The following is an 11,825-nucleotide window of genomic DNA, read 5'->3' on the forward strand; positions in this document are numbered from 1 at the left end:
TAGAGGGAAATTACGATAACGTCGCCATTAGCACATTCAAGAGGGGCCTACCAACAGAGCATGGTTTAAGAAAGTCCCTGACTAGGAAGCCGGTCACTAGTGTGCGCCAACTCATGGACAGAATTGACAAGTACAAAAAGGTCGAGGAAGACCAGCAGACGAGGAAGGGTAAAGCGATGGTTGTCCCTCAGGAGAGGAGGGACTTCAGGTCGGACCGCTTTAACAACAGTAATAGGCCAAGAAGAGATTACTCGGAACAGTCTGGATCCACTAGGGCACAGGCAGTCCATGTTGTGTTCTGAGAACCATTACATAAGATCCTAGAGAAGGTGAAAAACGAACCGTTCTTTCAATGGCCAAGCAGGATGGCAGGTGACCCCTCGAAACGTAACCAAAATCTGTATTGCGCATATCACCAAGAGCCGGGCCACACCACCGATGATTGCAGGAATCTGAAAAACCACTTGGACCGGCTTGTCCGAAAGGGGAAGTTGAGACATCTATTACATCACCCTGTGGGATGGCAGGAGCAGTCAAACATTGAAACTAGGCAAAGCACATTGAGGCCACCCATTGGCACAATAAATGTCATTCTCGCCGCACCAGGAAGGACCAGTTCCAATCCTTTCAGAGTAATATCAGTGGGCAGGCTCCCGGCTGAAGCTGACGACAGGGAATCCAAGAGGGCTAGAGGGATGGCCACGCCCTTAATCGGATTCTCGAATGAGGACAAACTGGGAACCCTTCAACCCCACTACGATGCCCTAGTCGTCACGCTCAGAATTGGGGGATACAATGTGAAGAGGGTGCTAGTTGACCAAGGCAGTGCCGTGGAAGTAATGTATCCCGACTTGTATAAGGGATTGAAGCTAAAGCCAGAGGACCTGTCGGCATACGACTCCCCTTTAGTCAGTTTTAAAGGAAAAACTGTCACCCCAAAAGGCATGATTAGGCTGCCTATACAAACAGACTCGGACGTGGTGGAGGTGGACTTCATTGTGGTAGATGCATACTTTCCCTACACTGCCATCGTAGCCCGACCGTGGCTTCATGCCCTAGGGGCTGTGTCATCAATCTTACACCAAAAGGTGAAGTATCCGTCAGGAAGTCGAGTGAAAGAAGTAATAGGGAACCAGGCGATGGCCCGGCAATGCATAGTGTCAGCAATCTTGCGACGACCAAATAATGAGCCCTCCACCTCAGCCGAGAACGGCTTATAGCAATTAACGACCCCGGCCCCAGCCTTGGGTAGTGGGGGACCAACCATGGAAGCAAGTTGCGAGGATCTAGAGAAAGTACTTGTCGGATCAGACCCAGAGAGGTTTTTTCAGGTCGACTCAGAATTACCGCCCCAAGAGAAGGAGATGTGAATTGATTTTCTTAGACAGAATGTGGACATGTTTGCCTGGGACGCCTACGAGGCCCCTAGGGTTGACCCAAATTTCATTTGCCATCACCTTAATGTTAGCCCGGCCGTAACGCCTAAGAAGCAACCTCCTCGGCGACCGTCGAAAGAGCATGCAGACGCCGTGAGAGAGGAGGTCACAAAATTGAAGAAAGCGGGGGCTATTAAGGAGGTATTCTACCCCGAATGGTTGGCCAACACAGTCATGGTAAAAAAGAAGAGTGGGAAATGGCGGGTCTACGTAGACTTCACAGACCTAAATAAGGCCTACCCGAAGGATCCCTTCCCCATGCCGCGGATAGATCGATTGGTGGATTCAACCGTGGGACACTGTCGAATGAGTTTTTTGGACGCCTTCCAAGGCTACCATCAGATACCCCTAGCTGCCAAGGACTAAGAAAAAACGGCTTTTGTCACCCCCGTCGGAAATTATCATTATAAAGTAATGCCCTTTGGCCTAAAGAATGCCAAGTTAACCTACCAAAGGATGATGACCAGGATGTTTGAACAGCAGATGGGTAAGAGCATCGAAATTTATATAGACGACATGGTGATAAAAAGTAAATTAGTGCCCAACCACGTTAGAGACCTCGGCGATATCTTTCGAATTCTGAGAAAGTACAGGCTGCGCCTAAACGCGTCCAAGTGTTCATTTGGGGTGGGATCAGGGAAATTCTTAGGTTACATGGTGACTCACAGAGGCATCGAAATTAGCCCTGACCAAATTAGAGCTATCCATAGCCTGCAGCCTCCTCGGAATCCCAAAGAGGTCCAAAAGCTCACTGGCATGATTGCCACTTTAAACCGTTTCATTTCCCGCTCAGCGAACAGATGCAGGCCTTTCTTCCTCCTATTAAACAAGTGGAAAGGTTTCGAGTGGATTGAAGAGTGCGCTTTAGCTTTCCAGCAGCTTAAGGAATACCTGACCCGGCCACCAATTATGTCCAGTCCTGAGGCCAACGAGATGCTATTCGCCTATATTGCTGTAGCCTCTCACGCAATGAGCTTAGTGTTGATCCGAAAAGACAATGACACACAACGGCCGGTCTACTACGTAAGCAAATCGCTGCACGAGGCAGAGATCCGTTACCTCCCCCTCGAAAAGGCCGTCTTGGCAATCGTACAAGCCACGCGAAAGCTCCCCCACTATTTCCAGGCACATACTGTTGTTGTACTAACCTGACATCTGCTGAGATCCATACTCCGGAGCGCCAACTACACAAGTAGAATAGCAAAATGGGGGACGATTCTGGGCTCCTTCGACATTAGGTACATGCCTCGCACCGCTGTGAAGGGTCAAGTTCTCGCGGATCTAGTAGATGAATTTGCAGAGCCCACACCAGAAGGAGGGGGAGGGACACTAAACCCTGACGGGAAACTGATCAGCGCAATCTCTCAGCAAGAGCCCAGTTGGTGGAGAGCACACATCGACGGAGCGGCCAACCAAAGGGACTCAGGGGTGGGGCTCGTTTTGGTCTCCCCCGAGGGGATCACCATCGAAAAATCGTTGAGGCTTGGTTTCTCGGCCACGAATAACGAAGCCGAGTATAAGGCACTATTGGAAGGAATGTCAATGATCCAGAAACTGGGTGGAAAATCCGTGAACATGTTCTCGGACTCAAGACTCGTTGTGGGACAAGTAAATGGGGAATTGGAGGCGAGGGATGAAAGAATGCAAGAGTACCTAGTCCAAGTCAAACGCCTGCAGACCCATTTCTATCACTTCAATCTGGTGCACGTGTCCAAGAGCGGGAACACCCATGCTAATTCTCTTGCAATGCTCGCCACCTCCTCGGCTCAGTCACTTCCTCGGGTTATTCTCGTAGAAGATCTCTACTGCCCAACGACGGCGAGGACCAACCCAGTACGGGTTCACAACATCAGGGCTAGGCCTAGCTGGATGGATCCTTTAGTACTATTCTTAAAGCACGACACCTTACCAGAAGATAAGAACGAGGCCGACAAGATTAGAAGAAAGGCTTCTCGATTCTGGTTGTCCGAGGACTCCAAACTGTACAGGTGCTCATTCTCAAGACCGTACTTGCTGTGTGTGCACCCGGATGCCACTGAACTCATCCTGGAGGAATTACACGAAGGGATTTGCGGAAGTCATACGTGGGGTAGGTCCCTATCCCATAGGGCCATAACGCAAGGTTATTGGTGGCCGAGCATGCAGAAAGAGGCGCAAGAATTTGTAAAAAAGTGCGACCAGTGCCAAAGGTTCGCCCCGAATATACATCAGCCAGGCGGAACCCTTAACCCACTGTCCAGCCCTTGGCCATTCGCACAGTGGGGCCTAGACATCCTAGGACCATTTCCTAAAGCGGCAGGGAACAGAAGATTTCTTCTTGTCGGCACGGATTATTTCACAAAATGGGTCGAAATTGAGCCGTTGGCAAACATTAGAGACGTTGATACCAAAAAATTTGTTTGGAAAAATATCGTCACTAGATTCGAAATTCCTCACACCATGATCTCGGACAACGGTCTCCAATTTGATAGTAAAGCTTTCAGAAGATATTGTAGCGAGTTGGGAATTGCCAATAGATACTCCACACCGGCTTATTCGCAGGGTAATGGGCAGGCTGAAGCCATCAACAAAACCATAGTGAATGGGTTGAAAAAGAGGTTAGACGACGCGATAGGAAGGTGGGTAGAAAAGTTGCCCCATGTCTTGTGGACGTACCGTACCACACCTCGCAGGTCCATAGGGGAAACCCCATTTTCGATGACCTATGGGGCCGAGGCTGTTATTCCTCTGGAGATAAACTTCCCAACACAGAGGACCACCGCATTCTGCCCCAGTGCCAACAACGGACTTCTGGAAAAGAGCTTGGACCTCATCGAGGAAAGAAGGGAGAGCGCAATGGTCCAGCTTGCCTACTATTAGCAAAAGCTCAAGCAGGGTTACGATGCCAAGGTGAAGCTAAGGCCTCTGGCACCCGGGGATTTAGTATTGAGGAAGGTCCTGGGCACTGCGAGAAATCCTGCGTGAGGAAAACTCGGACCAAATTGGGAAGGCCCATATCGTATCACCTCCATAGCCGGCATAGGGGCCTACTTTTTAGAAGATTTGGATGAACGTGTAGTACCCCGTCCTTGGAATGTAAATAACCTGAAAATGTATCATTATTAATGAAAGACGTAATTCTTGGCGCCACACTACTATGCAACTACTTCAACTAAGTGTTAAACAGAACCTAAGTCCTGACTGGCTCCTTGGACCGCAGGCTTGGGAGAAATTAACAACTTTGCGATTTCCAACTAAGTGTTAAACAGAACCCAAATCCCGCCTGGTTCCTCGGACCACAGGCTTGAGGGAAATTAACTACTGTGCAACTACTTCAATTAAGTGTTAAACAGAACCTGAGTCCTGCCTAGCTCCTCAGACCACAAGCTTGGGGGAAATTAACAACTCTGCAATTTCCAACTAAATGTTAAATAGAACCCAAATCCTGTCTGGCTCCTCGGACCACAGGCTTGGGGGAAATTAACTACTGTACAACTACTTCAACTAAGTGTTAAACAGAACCCGAGTCCTGCCTGGCTCCTCGGACCACAGGCTTGGAGGAAATTAACTACTGTGCAACTACTTCAACTAAGTTTTAAACAGAACCTGAGTCCTGTCTGGCTCCTCGGACCACAAGCTTGGGGTAAATTAACAACTGTGCAATTTTCAATGAAGAGTTAAACAGAACTCAAATCCTGCTTGACTCCTTGAACCACAGGCTTGGGGAAAATTAACAACTGTGCGATTTCCAACTAAGTGTTAAACAGAACCCAAATCCTGCCTGGCTCCTCGGACCACAGGCTTGGGGGAAATTAACAACTGTGCAATTTTCAACGAAGTGTTAAACAGAACCCAAATCCTGCCTGGCTCCTCGAACCACAGGCTTGGAGGAAATTAACTAGAATGCAACTTCAACTAAGTGTTAAACAGAACCCAAGTCCTGCCTGCCTCCTCAAACCACAGGCTTGGGGGAAATTAACTACCGTGCAATTTTCTCTAAGTGTTAAACAGAACCTAAGTCTTGCCTGGTTCCTCGGACCACAGGCTTGGGGGAAATTAACCTCGAGGCATTCTTATCTAATTATTAACTATCATTTTTCTTACATGTTCATTCATGCTTGACCACATTGTTTAAAGCTCGAATAACGTTTGGTTCGCAACAGTTAGTAGAATAACAGAAACTCATTCATAGTGAAAGCAAAAAAGGAAGCAGTGCAACAAAATTCAAAGGAAAATGACATCATTCATTGAAGTCCAAAAAGCGTTCTTTTACAAGCTTTTGCAGAACAAAATGTAAAAGATAAAAAAGGCAGTTACAAATAAAGTCCTACACTAATTTTCTAAGGCCTGGTCCTGAGTAGAACTCTTTGCAGGGGCTGATGGCTCAGATTGATCATCTGCAGCCTTGGGCTCGAGAACAGCCTCCTTGGCTTGCGCGACAACATCCCTAATTGTGAGAGTGTCCTCGGGCGACTTGTCCTTGGCAACCGGATGCACCTCCTCAGCTTCAGGTATATAGGAATCCGAGGTTGGGACCTTCTCAGGGAGGGGCTCCTCAGGAGGAATCTCATGAATATCTTCTGGGAAGAAGATATTCTCAACTTTCCTGAGATCGGAGTCCGCCGGAACTGCCGCTCGGTCTAAGGCCATTCCCCAAGACACAGTAATGTAATCCCTACATACTATAGCTACCTCCTCGGTCAGCCTAGCCTCGGTGTCCGTTATTCCACATTCATATGAGGTTACCACCACAGCCTCGGCCGCCTCCCTGGCCACGCGAGCCGCCTCTTTGGCCTTTGATAGCTCAGCCTTAAGGTCTGAGACCATCTGCTTCTCAGTCACGAGGTTTATCTTGGACAGATGAAGCTGTTGGCGCAGATCCTCAGCCTGCTTGGTAGTGGTCTTGAGTCCGGCCTCAGCGCTAGCACAAGCCTTTTGTGCCTCCTTCACCTCGTTATTCAGGTGATCCCTTTCCAGCCTAAGGACAGTTGCAGCCTTCTCCGCAGCGTTACGAGACTGAACCTCAGTGTGCAAGTCCTCACGAGCCTTCTTGGCCCACTCCTCGGCTACAAAAATTTGTTGAGTGACCTGCATCGGAGTAATGGAAAATTGATTAAAAGAAAATAATGAATAGGTAGATGCAGTAGGAAGAAGCTAAGTAGGAAAGAGTCTCGGCTTACCATGGCTATATCTCTCTTCAGCGACATGAAGAGATCTAGCTGCCGAGTCTCCCGGAGCCCTTTCATGTCACGAGGTAGGAGAAAGGGCTGCTGCAAAGTCTCAGCCAAATAGGATGCATGTCCTCGTTGGGACTCCCACAGAGTCGCGTCCCACGAGATAGGGGCGCCATCCAACTCCAGGCGTGGGGACCAAGTCCGTTGCTCCCTCCTCAGAGCCGCCTCATCTCGGCTATCAATAGATTTTGTTCTTTTCTCTTTGGGCTCTTTGCCTTTCTTCTGTTGCTTGGCCTTCTCGGGGCCGACCTCGCTCTCTTCCAGCTCTTCCACTGGCCTCTTCCGTCTCAAATTGGGAAGAGGTTGTAGCGTTGGGTCGGTTGTGGAGGGGGGAGGAGGAGGAAGCTTGGACGTAGCCTGCTCCTTGGGGGCATCCCTAGAAGATTGCCCCTTATTTCTGTTAGACAGGAGGCCCCTGAGACCAAACCTTGGTTTCAGATCCATGCCTTCTTCCTTGATCTCTTGGCTAGTATCAACTTGTGCAATTACCAAACCAAGGTTGGGAGCTGTCGAGGCACGGTCTAAGTCCGAATCAGAGTCCAAGAGCTCTACAGGCCTGGCCAATACCTCTCCTTCATCGGCAAAGTGGAACTGGTCTATCTAATCCTCAAGGGAGGAGTGTGAGGAATCAACTCCTTCTCCTGGGACAACTACCGCGAGAAGAGCACGCTGAGCAGGCAGTTGGACGGGAGGTAAGTCTCTCTGAGCAAGAAATCCTGGTATAGAGACGTCGATGCGTGCTAATCGGGGACTTCCAGCCCTGATGGCTTGACCAACGTCCACTAGAGTGCGCGAAAGGGGCTCGTAATCCAAGATTAGAGGAGCAGCACGCAGTTACCCGTCCTCGCTCACAAAGATTTCAGACCTCAGGAGGAAGTTGAGTGCCGGGACGTTGACCAAGCTTAGCCGAGGAGTCGTTTGCTCCTTGTCTGCAAAGCCCAAAGGAAGAGTTACATTAATCCAAGGAGGCAAATAAGCAAAACCAAAACTGAAACAAAGAAAGGAAAACTCAAGACTAAGATCCCCTCCAAGGAATCTGACCCTACAATGCTCCACCTGGTGTTCCTACCCTAACTAGGCAGTGAATACCGTCATGCCATGCTCCGGAGACGATCAAAAGGTCGTCCTTCAAGCCTTTGTTGGACTTGGGAAGGCAAGATATCAACCTCACCTCGTCGGACCTGGATTTCAGGTAATACGACTCGTTGAGGCTGTGACATTCGTATAGGTGAACTACGTCGTGCCATGAGAGGCCGAGGTTCATCTGTTCATTCAGAGCGTCTACGCACCCCAGGATTCGGAACATGTTCGCGGCACACTGGTGAGGGGCCAGCCTATGACCCCGCAGATAATCCCTGGTTATCCTCCCCATAGGAATCGTCATTCCTCCCTCTATGAAGGCTATCATCGGAATGGCGACCTGCCCCGTCTTTCTCTTGAGTAGGATCTCTTCCAAGGAGCAATATTCTAGACCTACTCCCGGCGGGATACGGTATTTGGCCCTGAAGCCTTCCATACCGGCTAGGGAGTCTACCAGTTTCTCAAGCTTACCCATCCCACTAACCCTAGGCGACACGAAGAAGGTTTACTTAGGGAAGAAAGCCGAGAAAGGTAACGGAAGGGAAACGAGCACTTACGGGTTCGAAAATCCTAAGTTTCTCGAAGTTGTGAAGAACTCGTCGGGAATCTTCAAGGGAATGTCTACGGAGTTTTGAACGCTTTGCAAGAGAAGGTGCTGGAGTGCTCTGAGGCGCTTGAGTGCTTTTTCAAAAAATGGGAGTAAGTTCCCTTGGAAATCTTATATACTCGGGAGAAGCTGAACGGGCTTACTCTCGCCCAGAGAAATAGGAAAAATATCAACCTTTGATCTGGCGCCCCACTGTTGGATTGGAAGGACATAAAGCCGCCAAGCGCAATAATTAGCGCCTTGTGGGTTACGAAACGCCATTAGCAGTAATGAGGCACGTGGGGGCGTACCTCCACACGGGTGAAACAAGAATTCACAATCAATGACCCCATGAATGTCAAAATCCCGCCTTTTCTCCCCAGATAAAAGGGAAAGAACCGGAATTTTGAGGGGCTATTGTAGGGGTAAAGTTTCCAAATCAAACAATGGGTCTTGGGCCCCATACAGAGTCCAGCCACGTCCGAAGAGAAAGTGGGGCGCCAAAAGGACTTCCGGCCCAACTCTTATGAGCCCAAACTTATTTAAAAGGTGGTCCGAGGAGGAATGTCTCCTCGGACGTGCCAAATATGGACCAAACATGCACCCTACCAACAATAAGGAATCATTCCAACAAATATTGGTAGCAAGGATGAGCCTCACAAGCCCGGGAGAAGAAGGAGAGTATAGGATGTCAAGGGAGAGATTACAGTTGCTGCATTAAATGCAGGGAAGCTACTTTTCTGGCCGCATTAATGTGGAGAAGACAAGCGAACAATGTTACCTTGGCTACTACAACTCACAGAAAGGTAGGGGAGATGTCGGATGGGACGGGCACTCAAGTGAAGGTCCAGATGATCAACAAGTGTAAGGCTTTGATGACTTTAAGGAGACTATATAAGAGAAAGGAATCCTGATGAAGAGGGGATCGACAAAAAAAAAAGGAAAGAAAGAACATAAGAGAGAGAGAAAGACCATAGCCTTTGATCATGAACAGAAGTGCGCCCGCACGTCTCCTCGGACCAGGTATCCAGTGGACATGAAGGAGATATTCTTACGTTCAATCGTTGCATGGCCCAAAGTTAACTAGCATTCACTTCGTTAGGGCCTAGTTCTGTAACCCGCTCTCTACAAATTCATTGTCTAGGGTTCCTTAGGCCAGAATCGCCTACCTGCTGGGCCTGGGCCCCAAAAATTGACCCTACATAAAGTATTTATAAAAAACAGTCAAATTACTGAAATTTATAATATGAATGCAAATTCCTACGCAAAATTTTAGTGACATCAAATCCACAAGTCCAAACTTTGTAAGATCCAATCAGGAATCTTCCAATGCCAATTCATTAGTAATTAAAACAAATTATGTAACAAAAGAAAAAACAAATGAAATCTTAAAATTGAACAAATAGAGACAAACCAAACTTCAAACGTTGAAGATGAAGAAACAGATAATGATAATATGCCCCTTAACAAGATTTACAAGCACCGCCATACTGCAAAAACAAAGCATTGAAGATACAAAAAAACAATATTTTGCAGTGAAGCTCTTTATTACATCACATAATAAAAATCAATAATATGGAATGAATTAACATGCTTTTATCAACTTCTATTATACAATATTACTCCAAAGTTGTTTATTGGCGAAAAACACATTTTGGTCCCTACATTTTGACCTGATTCTCGTTTTAGTCCCTAAGTTTTTTTTTTACCGCTTTTAGTCCCTCTCCAGAAAAACGGTTTCATTTTAGTTCCTGCCGTTACATCAGAAACGGATATTGCTGACGTGGCAAATGGCAAAGTCAAAAAATAATAAACCAATGTCCACGTGGCCTAAATTAATAATAAAAAATATTTTTTAATGCCACATCATCATCTAAATTAAAAAAATTAATTTATTAATTTTAACTAAATAAAAAAATTAATTTATTAATTCTAACTAAATAAAAAAAATTAAAAAAAATCTCATAAAAAAAAAAAGGCAAAAACTAAACCCAGCAAGAACAACAAATTTAAAACCCAGCAAAAACAAAATCAACAAAACACAAACACGGCAAATTTAAAACTCAAAAAATTAAATTCAAACCCATATTTGCAGAGAGCCACATTCCTCGTCGGTCATCCTCAAAAACTCGACCTTTTTCATTTGTTTTGTTTCACACCCACGTTGTTTTTGTTTTTTATTTATTTTTTTATTTTTAATATTCAAAAGCAAATCAATCCTTTCTCTTATTCTTTGTTTTCAATGAAATGAACCTCAACTCAATTTTTGCTCAGATCCATGGAAGAGAAAACCCACAAGCTTTCTCTCTAAATACTCCAATGCCCAGATCTATTATTATCTCCTTCCATTTATACTAAACCAGAAGAACATGAAGAAGTTTTCGTCGAACATGAAGAAGAACATGACTCCCCTCACTCGCCCCTCCGATTCCACTCGCCACTCTGATCCGAACTCGGCGACCCTCCCGAGACGCCTCCGTACCACTCTCCGGAGGCCTCGCCGAAGAAGCCGCCGCTGGACTACTCCAAAGCCATCGTCGCCATCGACAAGTACACTCAGTTCTCTCCGCAACAATCGACACCGGAGAAGCCGAACCTCACTAACAACAACAACAACAACAACGCGACACAGACGGAGAAGTCGCCGTTGCCGTTGATGGTGTTGAGCAGGGCGATGAGGGAGGAGCCACAAACCCACAACTTGGTTTTGAGTTTGAGTTTCCATTCTTTGCTTTGGCTTTCTCTGATTTTTGGCTTTGGTTAGTTTTTTTTTTTTTTTTTTTTTTTTTTAAATAATTTCTGGGTTTGTGTTCTTAGATCTGGGTTTGTGTTCTTGTTGTTCTTGGTCAAGACACACTTAGATCTCAATTCATAAGATTTTTAGTTTTTAATTCTGTTTTTAATTTTTTTTATTTAGTTAAAATTAATAAATTAATTTTTTTAATTTAGATGATGATGTGGCATTAAAAAATATTTTTTATTATTAATTTAGGCCACGTGGACATTAGTTTATTATTTTTTGACTTTGTCGTTTGCCACGTAAGCAATATCCGTTTCTGATGTAACGGCAAGGACTAAAATGGAACCGTTTTTCTGGAGAGAGACTAAAAGCGGTAAAAAAAAAACTTAGGGACTAAAACGGGAATCGGGTCAAAATGTAGGGACTAAAATGTGTTTTTCGCCTTGTTTATTTTATTACTCATTACTTGAACAAAATATTTATAATGGATTTGTGTGTGCAATTTATGATTATTATTTCTTATGATGAACTCATTACTAATAAAGTTTTATAACAAATATGCTATAATAGACATACAACATTTTCCTTAAAAAATTTACATAAAGTATTACAACATTATTTGTGCATCGCACGTACAACTTACTAGTTAAATTCAATGTAACTATGTATTAGAAAGGCTGTAACCCATGCAACATATCAATCAAATTCAAAGAAAATTAAATTAAATTATATCAAGAAAGTGTAAATTGCAATTCGAAAGTTAAGCCAAA

General features: G+C 45.7%; 1 protein-coding gene across 1 annotated transcript; it reads left to right on the forward strand.

Annotated features, from left to right (window-relative positions):
- The first annotated feature begins 365 nt into the window (after positions 1-365).
- Positions 366-1,220, forward strand: LOC126721788 (uncharacterized). The gene has a single exon (XM_050424845.1). The coding sequence runs from the start codon at positions 366-368 to the stop codon at positions 1,218-1,220; it is 855 nt and encodes a 284-aa protein (XP_050280802.1).
- The last annotated feature ends 10,605 nt before the right edge of the window (positions 1,221-11,825 follow it).

This window comes from Quercus robur, chromosome 4, assembly GCF_932294415.1.
Source record: "Quercus robur chromosome 4, dhQueRobu3.1, whole genome shotgun sequence".
Taxonomy (NCBI): Eukaryota; Viridiplantae; Streptophyta; class Magnoliopsida; order Fagales; family Fagaceae; genus Quercus; species Quercus robur.

Coding starts and splice junctions, on each gene's coding strand:
- LOC126721788 (XM_050424845.1), top strand. CDS start 366: ATGGCAGGTGACCCCTCGAAACGTAACCAAAATCTGTATTGCGCATAT.